General features: G+C 40.7%; 6 protein-coding genes and 1 pseudogene across 29 annotated transcripts in view; all 7 read right to left on the bottom strand.

The window, feature by feature from the left end:
- Positions 1-22482, bottom strand: part of LOC309713957 (protocadherin gamma-C5-like) — a 308827-nt gene that overhangs the window by 158226 nt on the left and 128119 nt on the right. The gene's annotated exons all lie outside the window — the stretch shown is intronic.
- Positions 522-3285, bottom strand: LOC309714136 (protocadherin gamma-A5-like). The gene has a single exon (XM_082546339.1). The coding sequence runs from the start codon at positions 3089-3091 to the stop codon at positions 644-646; it is 2448 nt and encodes an 815-aa protein (XP_082402465.1). The 5' UTR covers positions 3092-3285; the 3' UTR covers positions 522-643.
- LOC309714139 (protocadherin gamma-A8-like) lies at positions 4720-7531 on the bottom strand. Its single transcript, XM_082546353.1, has one exon. The coding sequence runs from the start codon at positions 7199-7201 to the stop codon at positions 4754-4756; it is 2448 nt and encodes an 815-aa protein (XP_082402479.1). The 5' UTR covers positions 7202-7531; the 3' UTR covers positions 4720-4753.
- On the bottom strand, positions 8549-11044 carry LOC309715867 (protocadherin gamma-A11-like; annotated as a pseudogene). Its single transcript has one exon. The product of its transcript is annotated as a protocadherin gamma-A11-like (transcript).
- Positions 11787-14648, bottom strand: LOC309714105 (protocadherin gamma-A3-like). Its single transcript, XM_082546257.1, has one exon. The coding sequence runs from the start codon at positions 14484-14486 to the stop codon at positions 11991-11993; it is 2496 nt and encodes an 831-aa protein (XP_082402383.1). The 5' UTR covers positions 14487-14648; the 3' UTR covers positions 11787-11990.
- LOC309715857 (protocadherin gamma-A11-like) lies at positions 15525-18200 on the bottom strand (the record flags this gene model as incomplete). Its single annotated transcript, XM_082549294.1, has 1 exon — positions 15525-18200. Exon 1 carries the CDS (start codon positions 18018-18020, stop codon positions 15525-15527), a length of 2496 nt encoding a protein of 831 aa, XP_082405420.1. The 5' UTR covers positions 18021-18200.
- On the bottom strand, positions 19057-21746 carry LOC309714112 (protocadherin gamma-A3-like; the record flags this gene model as incomplete). The annotated part of the gene is made up of 1 exon (XM_082546275.1): positions 19057-21746. The coding sequence occupies exon 1, from the start codon at positions 21547-21549 to the stop codon at positions 19057-19059; it is 2493 nt and encodes an 830-aa protein (XP_082402401.1). The 5' UTR covers positions 21550-21746.

Genomic DNA, 22482 nt, shown 5'->3' with positions numbered 1-22482 from the left:
GGACAGGAAAGAAGAACACAAACAAAACAAAAGAAAATTAAATTAAATAGAAGTGTTGCCTTAGAGTAAACTATAGATGTATAAGTCCTAATGTAGTGATTATCTGATTCTGACATAATCCAGTGAATGCAAAGTCTTACGGTGACTCAGGCAGCATCGAAAGCATAAGCACTATAACATAAGTGGGTATGAAAGAGTCGAGTAATTGAATAGACATTGGATGAGCATATGGACTCCACAAGAGAGAAAGAATGCTTTTAAGAAACACATACCGTCTTTCTACTTTTGTTAATATTTTACCTTTCCAGGGTCCCCTTGAAATATCTTCATAACTATGGCAAGCGAATGGTAAGCAAGTAAAACACTGCCAGGAAACATTGCACAAAAACATGGCGTGTGATCATCAATACTCTATAAACAAAGACATTTGGATATAGAAAACAACTGGAAACTATGAGTCACTTTATAAGAAAACATTCCTTTAAAAAGTAACCATGTAAGACCTTTTACAAAAGCTTTGTAGGCCTACCTATATGCAGAGGAAAACTGAGACGCTGTCCTTGGTGCTGAGAAATGTATAATGCTGGGAAGCTTTGCATCAGAGTAATTAAGTAAAGAACGAGAATAGATATACAAATATCCTCTAACTGACCTCTAGAGGAGAGTCTGGTTCATCCAGGATGCTCTTTTCACTCTGTATCCGCTGCATCGTTCCTGTAGCACTGGGGTCCATTATCAGCACGTTCTGACTACCAGCTCTGCCGAACTTACAGTCACTCTTTCTGGAGTCAGTCGTCCTGCACACCTCGTAATTGTACACATGTGGCAGAGTCCCTGTCCCCAAAGTGTCCGAGTAACGTGGTGGATAATATGGAATGACAGGCAGGTTGGAGTGATACAGGATGCGAGACTGTCTCCACCTGTAGATTTTGACTGATATGATAACCACTAAACACGTGATGAAGAGGAAGGAAACTACAGCCAGAGCCAAGACTAAGTAGAAAGTCAGGTTGTCATTGTACTCCTTGTCGTGGGTCAACTCAGTGAACTCCGACAGCACTTCAGGGAAGCTGTCCGCCACCGCCACGTTAACAATGACTGTAGCTGAACGAGAGGGCTGCCCGTTGTCCTCCACTATAACAGTCAGTCTTTGCTTGACAGCATCTTTATCAGTGACTTGGCGGATAGTTCTGATTTCTCCATTCTGTAAGCCCACTTCAAACAGCGCCCTGTCTGTGGCTTTCTGCAGTTTATAGGAGAGCCAGGCATTCTGTCCAGAGTCCACATCAACAGCCACCACTTTAGTCACCAGATAGCCCACATCTGCTGAACGAGGCACCATTTCAGCCACCAGAGAGCCACCAGTCTGAACTGGGTACAGAACCTGAGGGGGGTTGTCATTCTGGTCCTGAACTATCAGTTTCACAGTCACATTGTTACTGAGAGGAGGAGAGCCTCCATCTTGCGCCTTCACAACAAAAACCAGCTGTTTGATTTGCTCATAATCAAAGGAGCGCACAGCGTGCACGACTCCGCTTTCTGCATTTACTGAAACATATTCAGAAACTGGAGCTCCACCAATATTAGTGTTCTCCAGTATATAAGATATCCGGGCGTTTTGGTTTTCATCGGGATCTTTAGCCCCGAGAGTGAGAACAGAAATGCCTGGAGAGTTATTCTCTATGATAAACGTATTGTAAACACTTTGAGAAAATACTGGAGCATTATCGTTCACGTCAGAGACCTTTAAATGAAATGTTCTTTTTGTTGAAAGAGGAGGTATTCCTGCATCTGTCGCAACAACTGTGATGTTATATTCTGAAACGCTTTCACGATCTAATACAGTATCTGTTACCAACGTATAGTAATTTCTTAAATTAGATTTAATTTTGAAAGGCGCGTTTTGTTCTATTCTACAGTTTACTTGTCCGTTATCACCCGAGTCCAGATCTTTTACATTTATGATGCCAATAGTGGTACCAGGAGGAGAGTCCTCGGACACGGGACTAGTGAATGACATAACGTTTATGATAGGAGCGTTATCATTAACGTCAGTTACTTCAATTATCACTTTGCTTGAGTCTGTTAAACCTCCCTGATCTCTGGCGTCGATTCGAAGTTCGTACTTTTTGTCCTTTTCATAATCAATAAAGCCTGTTATTGAAATTATACCATGTTTTTCGTCAATCATAAACACATCACTGAGACCACTGTTGAGATCTGAAAAATAATAAGTCACAATGCTATTTGACCCGAAATCTGCGTCACTGGCATTAACAGTGGTAACGTAAGTATCTCGGGGAGAATTTTCCATGACTGTGGCTTTATATACAGATTGATTGAATACTGGAGCATTATCATTTACATCGAGAACAGTTATATCGATATTTACGGTGCCAGATCTCTGCGGAGTCCCACCATCTACAGCTATTAGCTTTAGAGACAGATTAGGATTTGTCTCCCTGTCCAGCGGCTTCTGAAGCACCATCTCTGCGTATTTCTTCCCGTCTGCATTCGAGTTTTGTTTAAGAACAAAATTGTCATTCTCGGCCAGAAAATATTCTCTAAGTCCGTTAACACCCACGTCTGGATCTTCTGCACTGGTTAAAGAAAATCGAGCACCAGCACTGGCTGATTCGCTGATTTCAAAATTGATACTGTTTCGTTTGAAGGTTGGCGAATGGTCGTTTATATCCGTTATTTCAACTGTGATTTGATGTAGCTCCATAGGATTTTCTAAAATTACCTCAAAGCTGAAACTGCACGGGGTGGTGTCTCCACACAGCTGCTCTCGGTCTATTCTCTCTTTGACGACTAAAATCCCTTTGTCTGTCTGCAGCTCGGTGTACTGGATGCTGTCGCCGGTCACGATACGGGCCCGACCCAAACGGAGCCTTTTGAGATTCAAGCCGAGGTCCTGTGCTACATTACCGATGAGCGAGCCTTTCTTCATCTCCTCTGGGATAGAGTATCGAATATGTCCAGTGACCATATGAATCAGACAAAAAATGAGCAAGAAGAAATGCCAATTGCGTCCACAGCCAAAGCGCCATTTTATACACCGGGTGTATCCTTTTAATCCACAATCCATAGTTAAAGGAAATTGTAAATCGCTTCACTTATTCTGGGTTCTAAAGTTAATATATCACCAATGATAAACTACTGTATTCTATCTTTTAGATATAAAGAATGAGATGTGCGTTTTCTTCGATTGTGAGCCCATATAATGACTACTATCGGCTTTTCTTGACGAGCAACGGCGGTAAGGGAGGAGATTGTGTCATAGTGTTTTAGAAAAAAATGTTATATTGACCAACAGCGTCCCTTAGAGTCCACAATCAGTAACACCGTGCGCTTTCTTTCTTTCTTTGGCAATGTCATGAGACATTTAGTGCAATCAAAAAAATACAAATATGTCCAAGATGTTCTGCTACAACAGGTGTTCAGAAAAATACTTCCGCTACTACTACTACTACTACTTCTAATAATAATAATTATAACAAAGGTTCCCAAAAATGTATATTAAAATACTATATGAATTACATTTGAATATGCATTGTCAAAACAGAACACACTCCATGAAAACACAAAAGTACAACAGTAAAAAGAGCTGTAAAGCTAAAAGGCACGACATTTATGGTTGGCAAAGCCAGCTGACGGTGAAAACTCACATAAAGACGATGTTTTAATTACAAATGCAAGTCATATTGGTACTAGTGTTCCAACCATCTCGAATAAGTCACCTCACATAAGTTGATTCAGGAAATACGTCACTGTGTTCAGGTATGGATGTACTGCTACAGCTACACACTTAACATTTCGCATATTTCATAAAAAGTAGGACAGGGTCGGAAAAACATGAATGCGAACTAACTAAATACGAGAAACGTAAACCGCCAAAACATATCACTGACTGTGGGGGGTAATATTTAATTTCTCATATTGTCAACATTCTGCTTAATGAAGACCTTTTTCAAGTAGGAATATAGATAGATAAAAACAACAACAACTACAAAATGCTAAGAGAATTTGAAACGAACGACCTAACAGAAACCGCAGTTTCAACAGAATTTTTAAACGGCAGAGTCCAGACCAAGAATACCGGGACTCGGACAGGAAAGAAGAACACAAACAAAACAAAAGAAAATTAAATTAAATAGAAGTGTTGCCTTAGAGTAAACTATAGATGTATAAGTCCTAATGTAGTGATTATCTGATTCTGACATAATCCAGTGAATGCAAAGTCTTACGGTGACTCAGGCAGCATCGAAAGCATAAGCACTATAACATAAGTGGGTATGAAAGAGTCGAGTAATTGAATAGACATTGGATGAGCATATGGACTCCACAAGAGAGAAAGAATGCTTTTAAGAAACACATACCGTCTTTCTACTTTTGTTAATATTTTACCTTTCCAGGGTCCCCTTGAAATATCTTCATAACTATGGCAAGCGAATGGTAAGCAAGTAAAACACTGCCAGGAAACATTGCACAAAAACATGGCGTGTGATCATCAATACTCTATAAACAAAGACATTTGGATATAGAAAACAACTGGAAACTATGAGTCACTTTATAAGAAAACATTCCTTTAAAAAGTAACCATGTAAGACCTTTTACAAAAGCTTTGTAGGCCTACCTATATGCAGAGGAAAACTGAGACGCTGTCCTTGGTGCTGAGAAATGTATAATGCTGGGAAGCTTTGCATCAGAGTAATTAAGTAAAGAACGAGAATAGATATACAAATATCCTCTAACTGACCTCTAGAGGAGAGTCTGGTTCATCCAGGATGCTCTTTTCACTCTGTATCCGCTGCATCGTTCCTGTAGCACTGGGGTCCATTATCAGCACGTTCTGACTACCAGCTCTGCCGAACTTACAGTCACTCTTTCTGGAGTCAGTCGTCCTGCACACCTCGTAATTGTACACATGTGGCAGAGTCCCTGTCCCCAAAGTGTCTGAGTAACGTGGTGGATAATATGGAATGACAGGCAGGTTGGAGTGATACAGGATGCGAGACTGTCTCCACCTGTAGATTTTGACTGATATAATAACCACTAAACACGTGATGAAGAGGAAGGAAACTACAGCCAGAGCCAAGACTAAGTAAAAAGTCAGGTTGTCATTGTAGTCCTTGTCGTGGGTCAACTCAGTGAACTCCGACAGCACTTCAGGGAAGCTGTCCGCCACCGCCACGTTAACAATGACTGTAGCTGAACGAGAGGGCTGTCCGTTGTCCTCCACTATAACAGTCAGTCTTTGCTTGACAGCATCTTTATCAGTGACTTGGCGGATAGTTCTGATTTCTCCATTCTGTAAGCCCACTTCAAACAGCGCCCTGTCTGTGGCTTTCTGCAGTTTGTAGGAGAGCCAGGCATTCTGTCCAGAGTCCACATCAACAGCCACCACTTTAGTCACCAGATAGCCCACATCTGCTGAACGAGGCACCATTTCAGCCACCAGAGAGCCACCAGTCTGGACTGGATACAGAACTTGAGGGGGGTTGTCGTTCTGGTCCTGAACTATCAGTTTCACAGTCACATTGTTACTGAGAGGAGGGGAGCCTCCATCTTGCGCCTTGACAACAAAAACCAGCTGTTTGATTTGTTCATAATCAAAGGAGCGCACTGCGTGCACGACTCCGCTTTCTGCATTTACTGTAACATATTCAGAAACTGGAGCTCCACCAATATTAGTGTTCTCCAGTATATAAGATATCCGGGCGTTTTGGTTTTCATCTGGATCTTTAGCCCCGAGAGTGAGAACAGAAATGCCTGGAGAGTTATTCTCTATGATAAACGATTTGTAAACACTTTGAGAAAATACCGGAGCATTATCGTTTACGTCAGAGACCTTTAAATGAAAGGTTCTTTTTGTTGAAAGAGGAGGTATTCCTGCATCTGTCGCAACAACTGTGATGTTATATTCTGAAACGCTTTCACGATCTAATACAGTATCTGTTACCAACGTATAGTAATTTCTTAAATTAGATTTAATTTTGAAAGGCGCGTTTTGTTCTATTCTACAGTTTACTTGTCCGTTATCACCCGAGTCCAGATCTTTTACATTTATGATGCCAATAGTGGTACCAGGAGGAGAGTCCTCGGACACGGGACTAGTGAATGACATAACACTTATGATAGGAGCGTTATCATTAACATCAGTTACTTCAATTATCACTTTGCTTGAATCTGTCAAACCTCCCTGATCTTTTGCCTCGATTCGAAGTTCGTATTTTTTGTTTTTTTCATAATCAGTAGAGCCTGTTATTGAAATGACACCAGTTTTTTCGTCAATCATAAACACATCACTGAGACCACTGTTGAGATCTGAAAAAATATAAGTTGCGATAGCGTTTGATCCGAAATCTGCGTCACTGGCATTAACAGTGATAACGTAAGTATCTCTGGGAGAATTTTCCATGACTGTGGCTTTATATACAGATTGATTGAATACTGGAGCATTATCATTTGCATCGAGAACAGTTATATCGATATTTACTGTACCAGATCTCTGCGGAGTCCCACCATCTACAGCTATTAGCTTTAGAGACAGACTAGGATTTGTCTCCCTGTCCAGCGGCTTCTGAAGCACCATCTCTGCGTATTTCTTCCCGTCTGCATTCGAGTTTTGTTTAAGAACAAAATTGTCATTGTCGGTCAGAAAATATTCTCTAAGTCCGTTAACACCCACGTCTGGATCTTCTGCCATCGTCAAAGGGAAACGAGCGCCGGTACTGGCTATTTCGCTGATTTCAAAATTGATACTGTTTCGTTTGAAGGTTGGCGAATGGTCGTTTATATCCGTTATTTCAACTGTGATTTGATGTAGCTCCATAGGATTTTCTAAAATCACTTCAAAGCTGAAACTGCACGGGGTTGTGTCTCCACACAGCTGCTCTCGGTCTATTCTCTCTTTGACGACTAAAATCCCTTTGTCTGTCTGCAGCTCGGTGTACTGGATGCTGTCGCCGGTCACGATACGGGGCCGACCCGAACGGAGCCTTTTGAGATCCAAACCAAGGTCCTGTGCTACATTACCGATGAGCGAGCCTTTCTTCATCTCCTCTGGGATAGAGTATCGAATATGTCCAGTGACCACATAGATCATACAAAACATGAAGAAAAGAATCTGCCAATTGCCTTTGCAGGAAAAGCGCCATTTTACACACAGGGCGTAGGTTTTATATCCACAATCCATATTAAAAGAAATCGATCTTGGTACGATTCTTATTCGGGAAAAAAGAACTGAATATGCAAAGACAGCCTAAAAGTTTTTTTTTCATTCAGTCAATGTAAAATGAAAGACATCTATTCTATTCCACTGCCACCTATATAATGAACGTTAACACCCTTTCTTTTGGAAGCAGGGAGAAAAGGGAGAGGATCCTGACATAATAGGTTACAAAATATGTGAGTTAACCAACAGCGTCCCTTACAGTCCATAGTCAGTAAACACCGAGTAATACAAAGCAAATTCTTCTGCAAATAATAATACTTAAAAAAATGTATAATAAGGTGAACTTAAAATGATGATTCTTATATTATTCTTAAATGCAAAAATAATAAATGAGTAGAACTGCTACTGGTGCAATTATGTTGTTATTATATTTAATAAGTCAGAATATATAGATGAAAGTATAATACATTCAAAACCTTGAAAAAGATGAGATTTTGAGTACGCTTTAATAAAGAAAGGTTAAAAAAAGTCTGCGCAGTCAAACAGAGATATAAATGCCACAAAAATGTAGAACATCAAAGTAATACAAAGGTGCAATAAAGATGTTGCTCATGGTGGTTTAAAAGAAATATAAAAATCAGTTAGAAATCAGAGAATATTATGGGGGGAACAAAGGCAGAAAGCTACACTAAGTTGCTTTTGATAAACTTTCACCAACATTTAACCTCCTAGGACCTGGCGTCTATATATGTGAACATCACATTTTGGGTTGTCTAGACCACAATACTAAATGTTCCTCTACAAGGGTCAGATATCTTTATCCATACTTTGTTACAGACATACATCTTCCTGCAACTGTTAACAGCACTTCCAGTGAGCTATATTGCTCATAGGGGCACAATTGTTGTTTCTCAGTTTGTTTTTGTACTCAGGAAAAATACTGCAGTGTTCAGACACCAAATAAAGAGTTTTGCAGCATTACTCGATTATGACTTTATAGTGTTCTATCGAAATTTAAAACGAATGTCCTCGTAAGTGGATATCATTTTTCTCAGAAACTACATGACGTAAAAAGATGATTCTTTGATCCCAATCAGCTCAAATAGCAAAGAGAAATTAAACATGCATGCCATGAATGAGTTCGGGTCTTAGAAGGTTAAAGGTGAGTGCTGAGTTCAGGAAAATGGAACAGAAAAGATTAGATTATCACTCACCAAAGTAGACATTTGGGAACGGTTGCCTGACAGTTGCTTGTCCACTTGCGGTACATCGTCTACAGCTCCATCCACACTCACTAAACTTTGACTCATCGGTTGCATATATTTCATGTCACTCTTTCTGGAGTCAGTCGTCCTGCACACCTCGTAATTATATACATGTGGTAGAGTCCCTGTCCCCAAAGTGTCTGAGTAACGTGGTGGATAATATGGAATGACAGGCAGGTTGGAGTGATACAGGATGCGAGACTGTCTCCACCTGTAGATTTTGACTGATATAATAACCACTAAACACGTGATGAAGAGGAAGGAAACTACAGCCAGAGCCAAGACTAAGTAAAAAGTCAGGTTGTCATTGTACTCCTTGTCGTGGGTCAACTCAGTGAACTCCGACAGCACTTCAGGGAAGCTGTCCGCCACCGCCACGTTAACAATGACTGTAGCTGAACGAGAGGGCTGCCCGTTGTCCTCCACTATAACAGTCAGTCTTTGCTTGACAGCATCTTTATCAGTGACTTGGCGGATAGTTCTGATTTCTCCATTCTGTAAGCCCACTTCAAACAGCGCCCTGTCTGTGGCTTTCTGCAGTTTATAGGAGAGCCAGGCATTCTGTCCAGAGTCCACATCAACAGCCACCACTTTAGTCACCAGATAGCCCACATCTGCTGAACGAGGCACCATTTCAGCCACCAGAGAGCCACCAGTCTGGACTGGGTACAGAACCTGAGGGGGGTTGTCGTTCTGGTCCTGAACTATTATTTTCACAGTCACGTTGCTGCTGAGTGGAGGAGAGCCTCCATCCTGCGCTTTAATTACTAACTCAAACTGTTTGGTTTGCTCATAATCAAAGGTGCGAACCGCGTTAAGAACTCCAGTTTCAGAGTTTAAAGACACATAAGTAGAAACTGGACTCCCACCGACCTGTGTGTCCTCTAAAAGATATGAGATTCTAGCATTTTGATTCCAATCACAGTCCCGCGCACTCACAGTAAATATGGAAAATCCAGGAGAGTTATTCTCTGTGATATAAGCAGTATAGCTGTTTTTATCAAACAATGGTGCGTTGTCGTTGACGTCAGAGATTTTTAGATGCAATTTTGTTGAACTAGACAGAGGGAGAGACCCAAAATCGGTGGCTGTAATTGTTATGTTATATTCTGAGACGGATTCTCTGTCAAAGTGTTGATCTGAGACCAAATTGTAATAATTTGTCAGAGATGATTCGATTTTAAAGGGAAGTTTACCATCAATCCAACATTTAATTTGCCCATTTCTCTCAGAATCTGCGTCTTTTATATTCAAAATTGCAATTGTTGTACCAGGTCGGGAATCTTCTGACAGGGGACTAGAAAATGACAATACATTTATAATAGGAGCATTATCATTAACATCAATAACATCAAATATAACTTTACTTGTCCCAGTTAGTCCACCGTGATCCTTTGCCTCTACCCTCAACTCGTATTTTTTGTCTTTCTCGTAGTCAATCTGACCAGATACATAAATTGTTCCGGTGTTTTCATCAATTCTAAATGTATCCGCTGCACTTTCTTTCATTTCGGATAAACTGTATGTAATGTGTCCATTTAATCCACTGTCTGCGTCTGTGGCATTTACTGTAATGATACTAGTCCCTGTTTTCGTGTTTTCCAACACAGATGCTTTGTACACTGATTGATTAAAAACTGGAATATTGTCGTTGGCGTCTAACACAGTCACATCTATATTTACTGTACCAGATCTCTGCGGTGTTCCTCCATCAACTGCGATTAATTTCAAAGAGAAATGCGGGTGTCGCTCTCTGTCTAAAGGTTTCTGGAGCACCATTTCAACATATTTTCTTCCATCTGGATTTGAATGTTGTTTCAATATAAAATTGTCGTTTGGGGACAGAATATAATTTTGCAGTGCGTTTTGGCCTACATCTAGATCCTGCGCGCTCTGCAGAGGAAAACGTACTTCAACTGCAGCTGATTCGCTTATTTCAAAACTGATGGGTTTATCTTTGTTTGGGAAGACAGGTGCGTGATCATTTATATCCAAAACCTCGACAGTTATTCTGTGTAGTTCCATCGGGTTTTCTAAAATCATCTCAAAGCTGAGACTACACGGCGTTACGTCCCCACAAAGCTGCTCTCGGTCTATTCTCTCATTGACGACCAGAGTCCCTTTGTCTTTCTGCAGCTCGGTGTAGTGAACGTTTTCTCCGGTCACGATACGGGCCCGCCCTGAGCGGAGCCTTTTCAGATCCAAGCCAAGATCCTGCGCCACATTACCAATAACAGAGCCTTTCTTCATCTCCTCGGGTATAGAATACCGAATCTGACCACCTACCATGTTAACAGCAAGAAGCAGCAACAGAAGAAATCCTATGTGACGTCGTACTCCATAAAATGATTCCCATTTTGATGGGACGCGGGTTTGACGCCTTACAGTCGCCATCACTCAGATAAAAAAGAAAAACCAAATTAAAAAAAAAGATATATCTCCTTAGGAATTAGAAAACAAAAAAGCTCCCGGTATATCAGCGTCCACATTACATTTAATTCAAGCGGTAAATGTACCTCCGAGAGACCTTGTTCATACGATCTATGGACAAAACACAGAGCGACCACTTCACTGCATGATTACTGGGGGATGAACTAAATGGCAACGTAAGATATTTTACTGGCCAACAGCGTCCCTTAGAGTCTAAAAGGTGGAAATCATACGAGATTTGACAAATGAGTATTGAACAACTGTTATAACTCTAAGTGTGTGTGTGTGTGTGTGTGTGTGTGTGTGTGTGTGTGTGTGTGTGTGTGTGTGTGGTGGGGGGGGGGGCATGTTTAATTTCTTTTATTGTCACCATTCTGCTTAATGAAGACATTTATGAAGTAAGAATATATATAGTTAACAACAACAACAAAATACTAAGAAAATTTGAAATGACAGACCTAAAAGAAACCGCCGTTTCAACAGAATTTTTAAACGCCAGACCAACACTACCGTGACTCACACAGGAAAAACAAAGAAAAAGGAAATTAAATTAAATAGAAGTGTTGCCTTAGAGTAAACTATAGATATATCAGTCCTAATGTAATGATTATCTGATTCTGACATAATTCAGTGAATGCAAAGTCTTACGGCGACTTAGGCAGCATCGAAAGCATAAGCACTATAACATAAGTCGGTATGAATGAGTTGAGTAATTGAATAGACATTGGATGAGCATATGGACTCCACAAGAAAGTAAGAATGCTTTTAAGAAACGCATACCGTCTTTCTACTTTTGCTAATATTTTACCTTTCAAGGCTCCACTTGAAATATCTTCATAACTATGGCAAGAGAATGGTAAGCAAGTAAAACACTGCCAGGAAACATTGCACAAACACTTGGAGTGTGATCATCAATACTCTATAAACAAAGACATTTGGATATAAAAAACAACTGGAAACTATTAGGGACTTTATAAGAGGACATTCCTTTAAAAATTAACTATATAAGACCTTTTACAGAAGCTATATACGCCTGCCTTTATGCAGAGGAAATCTGAGACGCTGTCCTTGGTGCTGAGAAATGTGTAATGCTGCAAAGCCTTTCATCAGAGTAATTACATACAGTACGAGAACAGATATAAAAATATCCTCTGACTGACCTCTAGAGGAGAGTCTGGTTCATCCAGGATGCTCTTTTCACTCTGTATCCGCTGCATCGTTCCTGTAGAACTGGGGTCCATTATCAGCACGTTCTGACTACCAGCTCTGCCGAACTTACAGTCACTCTTTCTGGAGTCAGTCGTCCTGCACACCTCGTAATTGTACACATGTGGCAGAGTCCCTGTCCCCAAAGTGTCCGAGTAACGTGGTGGATAATATGGAATGACAGGCAGGTTGGAGTGATACAGGATGCGAGACTGTCTCCACCTGTAGATTTTGACTGATATAATAACCACTAAACACGTGATGAAGAGGAAGGAAACTACAGCCAGAGCCAAGACTAAGTAAAAAGTCAGGTTGTCATTGTACTCCTTGTCGTGGGTCAACTCAGTGAACTCCGACAGCACTTCAGGGAAGCTGTCCGCCACCGCCACGTTAACGATGACTGTAGCAGAACGAGAGGGCTGCCCGTTGTCCTCCACTATAACAGTCAGTCTTTGTTTGACAGCATCTTTATCAGTGACTTGGCGGATAGTTCTGATTTCTCCATTCTGTAAGCCCACTTCAAACAGCGCCCTGTCTGTGGCTTTCTGCAGTTTGTAGGAGAGCCAGGCATTCTGTCCAGAGTCCACATCAACAGCCACCACTTTAGTCACCAGATAGCCCACATCTGCTGAACGAGGCACCATTTCAGCCACCAGAGAGCCACCAGTCTGGACTGGGTACAGAACCTGAGGGGGGTTGTCGTTCTGGTCCCGGATCATTATTTTCACAGTCACGTTGCTGCTGAGTGGAGGAGAGCCTCCATCCTGTGCTTTTATTACTAACTCAAACTGTTTGATTTGCTCATAATCAAAGGTGCGAACCGCGTTAAGAACCCCAGCTTCACTGTTTAGAGACACATAAGTAGAAACTGGACTCCCACTGATCTGTTTTTCCTCTAAAAGATATGAGATTCTAGCATTTTGATTCCAATCAGAGTCCCGCGCACTCACAGTGAATATGGAAATTCCAGGAGAGTTATTCTCTGTGATATAAGCAGTATAGCTGTTTTTATCAAATAATGGTGCGTTGTCATTGATGTCAGAGATTTTTAGATGCAATTTTGTTGAACTAGACAGAGGGGGAGACCCAAAATCGGTGGCTTTAATTGTTATGTTATATTCTGAGACGGATTCTCTGTCAAAGTGTTGATCTGAGACCAAATTGTAATAATTTGTCAGAGATGTTTCAATTTTAAAGGGAAGTTTACCATCAATCGAACATTTAATTTGCCCATTTCTCTCAGAATCTGTGTCTTTTATATTCAAAATTGCAATAGTTGTCCCGGGAGTTGCATCCTCTGACAGGGGACTAGAAAATGACATTACATTTATAATAGGAGCATTATCATTAACATCAATAACATCAAATATAACTTTACTTGTCCCAGTTAGTCCACCGTGATCTTTTGCCTCTACCCTCAACTCGTATTTTCGGTATTTTTCATAATCTATCTGACCAGACACGTAGATTGTTCCCGTCTTTTCATCAATCGTAAATATTTCTGCTACACTTCCTTTCATTTTGGACAAACTGTATGTAATGTGTCCATTTAATCCACTGTCTGCGTCTGTGGCATTTACTGTAATGATACTAGTCCCTGTTTTTGTGTTTTCCAACACAGATGCTTTGTACACTGATTGATTAAAAACTGGAATATTGTCGTTGGCGTCTAACACAGTCACATCTATATTTACTGTACCAGATCTCTGCGGTGTTCCTCCATCAACTGCGATTAATTTCAAAGAGAAATGCGGGTGTCGCTCTCTGTCTAAAGGTTTCTGGAGCACCATTTCAACATATTTACCACCATCTGGATTTGAATGTTGTTTCAATATAAAATTGTCGTTTGGGGACAGAATATAATTTAGCAGAGCGTTTTGGCCTACATCTAGATCCTCCGCGCTCTGCAGAGGAAAACGTACTTCAACTGCAGCTGATTCGCTTATTTCAAAACTGATGGGTTTATCTTTGTTTGGGAAGACAGGCGCGTGATCATTTATGTCCAAAACCTCGACAGTTATTCTGTGTAGTTCCATCGGGTTTTCCAAAATCATTTCAAAGCTGAAACTACACGGCGTTACGTCCCCACAAAGCTGCTCTCGGTCTATTCTCTCATTCACGACCAGAATCCCTTTGTCTGTCTGCAGCTCGGTGTAGTGAACATTTTCTCCGGTCACGATACGGGCCCGCCCTGAGCTGAGCCTTTTCAGATCCAAGCCAAGATCCTGCGCCACATTACCGATAACAGAGCCTTTCTTCATCTCCTCAGGTATAGAATACCGAATCTGACCACCTACCATGTTAACCGCAAGAAGCAGCAACAGAAGCGATCCTATGCGACGTCGTACTCCACAAAATGATTCCCACCCTGGTGATATGTAATGTAGACGTCTTACAGGCGCCATTACTCAGACAAAAAAGATACAAAGAAAGAAAAAATCGTCTCTTTAGGCAGTAACAAAAAGACCCTAGTATACCAGTAGCTGGTTGGCTCATAAAATTGTTCTCCACCGTTAAACGGAAATCTGTGAGACTTCGTTCACATGAACCCTCGGCAAAACACAGAAAGCCGTCCACGCCGTGTGATTTCTGAGAGGATGGACTGAATGACAACAAAACAGAGATATTATTTCAGCGGCCAACAGCGTCCCTTAGAGTCTAAAAGGTAGAATTCACACGAGACTTGAATCTTTGTAACAACGATCTAAGCCGTGGGGATCAATATGAAATTACTTTCATTAATAAAATAATTTTTCACTGAAGAGTGTATACAACTAATAGTGAGTGGAAAAGTTAAATTGAGAACGATCTACCACAAACAAGAGAAGTTTTAATTACATTATCTACCAGCTGAACAACAGTGCTGAGAACCAGGGGAACAAAATCACTAGAATAGAACTGCTACTCTCAGAAAAGAAATATAGATACACCAGTCGAAAGATCATGATAACCAGAAACTAAAATAATTCCCTGGCTTCAAATTCTTAGAAAGAGTAAAAACGATATCAGCATAATTAAACAGGTTAAGCAAGTGGAGATGAGTAACAGAAAACATTTTTTTTTGTTTCTTCGCAGGCTTCAGGAAAAATAACGTTGCTCTTCAGAAATACGTGGCTGACTTATTTCTGCTTCTTTTTAGTATTTTACTTTGACAATGTCATTTTTATCGTCTTATGGGGATGCAATAAGCAAGCACAAAACATTGCACAAACACTGGGAGTATGATCATTAATCTTTTCTCCAGCACAGCTTCAGTATATGAAATACTGGAAACTATTAGGGACTTTTAGGGAGAACTTTATTTTAAAAATTAACTATGTAAGACCTTTTAAAAAAGCTTTTTAGGCCTACCTATATGCAGGTATATAGTTAGGCCTAAAAACTGAGACGCTGTCCTTGGTGCTGAGAAATGTGTAATGCTGTCAAGCTTTTCATCAGAGCAATCAAACAAAGAAGGAGTATAAATACAGAAATATTCTTTGACTGACCTCTAGAGGAGAGTCTGGTTCATCCAGGATGCTCTTTTCACTCTGTATCCGCTGCATCGTTCCTGTAGAACTGGGGTCCATTATCAGCACGTTCTGACTACCAGCTCTGCCGAACTTACAGTCACTCTTTCTGGAGTCAGTCGTCCTGCACACCTCGTAATTGTACACATGGGGAAGAGTTCCTGTCCCCAAAGTGTCTGAGTAACGTGGTGGATAATATGGAATGACAGGCAGGTTGGAGTGATACAGGATGCGAGACTGTCTCCACCTGTAGATTTTGACTGATATAATAACCACTAAACACGTGATGAAGAGGAAGGAAACTACAGCCAGAGCCAAGACTAAGTAAAAAGTCAGGTTGTCATTGTACTCCTTGTCGTGGGTCAACTCAGTGAACTCCGACAGCACTTCAGGGAAGCTGTCCGCCACCACCACGTTAACGATGACTGTAGCAGAACGAGAGGGCTGCCCGTTGTCCTCCACTATAACAGTCAGTCTTTGTTTGACAGCATCTTTATCAGTGACTTGGCGGATAGTTCTGATTTCTCCATTCTGTAAGCCCACTTCAAACAGCGCCCTGTCTGTGGCTTTCTGCAGTTTGTAGGAGAGCCAGGCATTCTGTCCAGAGTCCACATCAACAGCCACCACTTTAGTCACCAGATAGCCCACATCTGCTGAACGAGGCACCATTTCAGCCACCAGAGAGCCACCAGTCTGGACTGGGTACAGAACCTGAGGGGGGTTGTCGTTCTGGTCCCGGATCATTATTTTCACAGTCACGTTGCTGCTGAGTGGAGGAGAGCCTCCATCCTGCGCTTTAATTACTAACTCAAACTGTTTGATTTGCTCATAATCAAAGGTGCGAACCGCGTTAAGAAATCCAGTTTCAGAGTTTAAAGACACATAAGTAGAAACTGGATTCCCACCGACCTGTGTGTCCTCTAAAACATATGAGATTCTAGCGTTTTGATTCCAATCAGAGTCCCGTGCACTCACAGTAAATATGGAAAATCCAGGAGAGTTATTCTCTGTGATATAAGCAGTATAGCTGTTTTTATCAAATAATGGTGCGTTGTCGTTGACGTCAGAGATTTTTAGATGCAATTTTGTTGAACTAGACAGAGGGAGAGACCCAAAATCGGTGGCTGTAATTGTTATGTTATATTCTGAGACGGATTCTCTGTCAAAGTGTTGATCTGAGACCAAATTGTAATAATTTGTCAGAGATGTTTCAATTTTAAAGGGAAGTTTACCATCAATCGAACATTTAATTTGCCCATTTCTCTCAGAATCTGCGTCTTTTATATTCAAAATTGCAATAGTTGTCCCGGGAATTGCATCCTCTGACAGGGGAGTAGAAAATGACATTACATGTATAATAGGTTCATTATCATTAACATCAGTAACATCAAATATAACTTTACTTGTCCCAGTTAGTCCACCGTGATCCTTTGCCTCTACCCTCAACTCGTATTTTCGGTATTTTTCATAATCTATCTGACCAGACACGTAGATTGTTCCCGTCTTTTCATCAATCGTAAATATTTCTGCTACACTTCCTTTCATTTTGGACAAACTATATGTAATGTGTCCATTTAATCCACTGTCTGCGTCTGTGGCATTTACTGTAATGATACTAGTCCCTGTTTTTGTGTTTTCCAAAACAGATGCTTTGTACACTGATTGATTAAAAACTGGATCGTTGTCGTTGGCGTCTAACACAGTCACATCTATACTTACTGTACCAGATCTCTGCGGTGTTCCTCCATCAACTGCGATTAATTTCAAAGAGAAATGCGGGTGTCGCTCTCTGTCTAAAGGTTTCTGGAGCACCATTTCAACATATTTACCACCATCTGGATTTGAATGTTGTTTCAATATAAAATTGTCGTTTGGGGACAGAATATAATTTTGCAGAGCGTTTTGGCCTACATCTAGATCCTCCGCGCTCTGCAGAGGAAAACGTACTCCAACTGCAGCTGATTCGCTTATTTCAAAACTGATGGGTTTATCTTTGTTTGGGAAGACAGGTGCGTGATCATTTATGTCCAAAACCTCGACAGTTATTCTGTGTAGTTCCATCGGGTTTTCCAAAATCATCTCAAAGCTGAAACTACACGGCGTTACGTCCCCACAAAGCTGCTCTCGGTCTATTCTCTCATTCACGACCAGAATCCCTTTGTCTTTCTGCAGCTCGGTGTAGTGAACATTTTCTCCGGTCACGATACGGGCCTGCCCTGAGCTGAGCCTTTTCAGATCCAAGCCAAGATCCTGCGCCACATTACCAATAACAGAGCTTTTCTTCATCTCCTCAGGTATAGAATACCGAATCTGACCACCTACCATGTTAACCGCAAGAAGCAGCAACAGAAGCGATCCTATGCGACGTCGTACTCCACAAAATGATTCCCACCCTGGTGATATGTAATGTAGACGTCTTACAGGCGCCATTACTCAGACAAAAAAGATACAAAGAAAGAAAAAATCGTCTCTTTAGGCAGTAACAAAAAGACCCTAGTATACCAGTAGCTGGTTGGCTTATAAAATTGTTCTCAAGCGTTAAGCGGAAATCTGTGAGACTTCGTTCACATGAACCCTCGGCAAAACACAGAAAGCCGTCCTCACCGTGTGATTTCTGAGAGGATGGACTGAATGACAACATAACAGAGAAAATATTTCAGCGGCCAACAGCGTCCCTTAGAGTCTAAAAGGTAGAAATCACACGAGACTTGAATCTGTGTGACAACGATCTAAGCCGTGGGGATCAATATGAAATTACTTTCATTAATAAAATAATTTTTCACTGAAGAGTGTATACAACTAATAGTGAGTAGAAAAGTTAAATTGAAAACGATCTACCACAAACAAGAGAAGTTTTAATTACATTATCTACCAGCTGAACAACAGTGCCGAGAACCAGGGGAACAAAATCACTAGAATAGAACTGCTACTCTCAGAAAAGAAATATAGATACACCAGTCGAAAGATCATGATAACCAGAAACTAAAATAATTCCCTGGCTTCAAATGCTTAGAAAGAGTAAAAACAATATCAGCATAATTAAACAGGTTAAGCAAGTGGAGATGAGTAACAGAAAACATTTTTTTTTGTTCCTTCGCAGGGTTCAGGAAAAATAACGTTGCTCTTCAGAAATACGTGGCTGACTTATTTCTGCTTCTTTTTAGTATTTTACTTTGACAATGTCATTTTTATCGTCTTATGGGGATGCAATAAGCAAGCACAAAACATTGCACAAACACTGGGAGTATGATCATTAATCTTTTCTCCAGCACAGCTTCAGTATATGAATTACTGGAAACTATTAGGAACTTTTAGGGAGAACTTTCTTTTAAAAATTAACTAAGAAATTAACTATGTAAGACCTTTTACAGAAACTTTGTAGGCATACCTATATGCAGAGGAAAACTGAGACGCTGTCCTTGGTGCTGAGAAATGTGTAATGCTGCCAAGCTTTTCATCAGAGTAATCAAACAAAGAAGGAGAATAAATACAGAAATATTCTTTGACTGACCTCTAGAGGAGAGTCTGGTTCATCCAGGATGCTCTTTTCACTCTGTATCCGCTGCATCGTTCCTGTAGAACTGGGGTCCATTATCAGCACGTTCTGACTACCAGCTCTGCCGAACTTACAGTCACTCTTTCTGGAGTCAGTCGTCCTGCACACCTCGTAATTGTACACATGGGGGAGAGTTCCTGTCCCCAAAGTGTCTGAGTAACGTGGTGGATAATATGGAATGACAGGCAGGTTGGAGTGATACAGGATGCGAGACTGTCTCCACCTGTAGATTTTGACTGATATAATAACCACTAAACACGTGATGAAGAGGAAGGAAACTACAGCCAGAGCCAAGACTAAGTAAAAAGTCAGGTTGTCATTGTACTCCTTGTCGTGGGTCAACTCAGTGAACTCCGACAGCACTTCAGGGAAGCTGTCCGCCACCGCCACGTTAACGATGACTGTAGCTGAACGAGAGGGCTGCCCGTTGTCCTCCACTATAACAGTCAGTCTTTGTTTGACAGCATCTTTATCAGTGACTTGGCGGATAGTTCTGATTTCTCCATTCTGTAAACCCACTTCAAACAGCGCCCTGTCTGTGGCTTTCTGCAGTTTGTAGGAGAGCCAGGCATTCTGTCCAGAGTCCACATCAACAGCCACCACTTTAGTCACCAGATAGCCCACATCTGCTGAACGAGGAACCATTTCAGCCACCAGAGAGCCACCAGTCTGGACTGGGTACAGAACCTGAGGGGGGTTGTCGTTCTGGTCTTGGATCATTATTTTCACAGTCACGTTGCTGCTGAGTGGAGGAGAGCCTCCATCTTGTGCTTTAATTACTAACGCAAGGTGTTTGATTTGCTCATAATCAAAGGTGCGAACCGCGTTAAGAACACCAGTTTCAGAGTTTAAAGACACATAAGTAGAAACTGGACTCCCACTGACCTGTGTGTCCTCTAAAACATATGAGATTCTAGCATTTTGATTCCAATCACAGTCCCGCGCACTCACAGTAAATATGTAAAAACCAGGAGAGTTATTCTCTGTGATATAAGCAGTATAGCTGTTTTTATCAAATAATGGTGCGTTGTCATTGACGTCAGAGATTTTTAGATGCAATTTTGTTGAACTAGACAGAGGGGGAGACCCAAAATCGGTGGCTTTAATTGTTATGTTATATTCTGAGACGGATTCTCTGTCAAAGTGTTGATCTGAGACCAAATTGTAATAATTTGTCAGAGATGTTTCAATTTTAAAGGGAAGTTTACCATCAATCGAACATTTAATTTGCCCATTTCTCTCAGAATCTGCGTCTTTTATATTTAAAACGGCTATGGTTGTACCAGGTCGGGAATCCTCGGACAGGGGACTAGAAAATGACATTACATTTATAATAGGAGCATTATCATTAACATCAATAACATCAAATATAACTTTACTTGTCCCAGTTAGTCCACCGTGATCCTTTGCCTCTACCCTCAACTCGTATTTTTTGTCTTTCTCGTAGTCAATCTGACCAGACACGTAAATTATTCCGGTGTTTTCATTAATTCTAAAAATGTCCGCTGCACTTTCTTTCATTTCGGACAAACTGTATGTAATGTGTCCATATGATCCACTGTCTGCGTCTGTGGCATTTACTGTAATGATACTAGTCCCTGTTTTCGTGTTTTCCAACACAGCTGCTTTGTACACTGATTGATTAAAAACTGGAATATTGTCGTTGGCGTCTAACACAGTCACATCTATATTTACTGTACCAGATCTCTGCGGTGTTCCTCCATCAACTGCGATTAATTTCAAAGAGAAATGCGGGTGTCGCTCTCTGTCTAAAGGTTTCTGGAGCACCATTTCAACATATTTTCTTCCATCTGGATTTGAATGTTGTTTCAATATAAAATTGTCGTTTGGGGACAGAATATAATTTTGCAGTGCGTTTTGGCCCACATCTAGATCCTGCGCGCTCTGCAGAGGAAAACGTACTCCAACTGCAGCTGATTCGCTTATTTCAAAACTGATGGGTTTATCTTTGTTTGGGAAGACAGGTGCGTGATCATTTATATCCAAAACCTCGACAGTTATTCTGTGTAGTTCAATCGGATTTTCCAAAATCATCTCAAAGCTGAAACTACACGGCGTTACGTCCCCACAAAGCTGCTCTCGGTCTATTCTCTCATTCACGACCAGAATCCCTTTGTCTGTCTGCAGCTCGGTGTAGTGAACGTTTTCTCCGGTCACGATACGGGCCCGCCCTGAGCGGAGCCTTTTCAGATCCAAGCCAAGATCCTGCGCCACATTACCAATAACAGAGCCTTTCTTCATCTCCTCAGGTATAGAATACCGAATCTGACCACCTACCATGTTAACAGCAAGAAGCAGCAACAGAAGAAATCCTATGTGACGTCGTACTCCACAAAGTGATCGCCATTCGGATACGCAACTCAGGCATGTTAAAGTCGCCATCACTCAGACAGAATATATATATGTAGAGAACGAACGATTTTTCCGTTCAGGTAGTTTAAATAATGTCCTAGTCTATCATCCCTGAAGCTACATTTACAATTGTCAACAGCCTTTATAAAGTTGTGAGTCCTCGTTCAAACGAAATCTTGACAAAAGACAATGAGCTGCCCTTAATGTATGATCACTGAGGGGATGGACTGGATGACAACGAAAGACCGAAAATATTTAACTGGCCAACAGCGTCCCTTAGAGTATAAAACGTGGAAGTCATATGATTCCTGAATTTCAGAAGCAACACCGCAAACCCAACATCAACACATTTTATCTTGCGTGGAAATCAATATGAAATTATATCAAAACACCATGTTCAATAAAATATTTTCACTTCAGCATGTATGTCGCAACGAATTTTGTGAGGAGATATAGTTAAAATGGACCCACTAGAATAATGAGAGATTATCATTCAAGTAATTTCTAAACCCGGTAAACAGAAGAAACCGTTGCAACAAAAAATAAAAAAAATAAAAATAAAAAAAAGGAAAAAAGGGAAAGAAAATGGAAGTATTACTTTTTAAGGAATATATGTATAAATCTATATATCAGTTGCTAAAATAATTCATGTGTCCTCAGGATCTTATAATGACTAATTTAGAATCACTAGAAAATATTTTGGCACTCAACTGTCTTGTCATGAAATGTTTTCATGGGAAAGACATAACATAAGAATGCTATTAAGATATGTGTGAATGATTGCTCTGCTTAACATTAAAATGTTTTTTACTAAACTTTCAGGGTAGTCTCGTTCTTTAGAATGTTGTGGAAACCAAATAATATCATTAAACAAAATGTCAGAAGACACTGCAAAGACATGTTTAGAACATTAAAACCCATTTATTTATACTAAAAGAAAAATATTGGCCTCTACCCCTGATT

This window comes from Aulonocara stuartgranti, assembly GCF_965226115.1.
Source record: "Aulonocara stuartgranti genome assembly, chromosome: 2".
Taxonomy (NCBI): domain Eukaryota; kingdom Metazoa; phylum Chordata; class Actinopteri; order Cichliformes; family Cichlidae; genus Aulonocara; species Aulonocara stuartgranti.
This window is presented reverse-complemented; position numbering and strand designations above follow the sequence as displayed.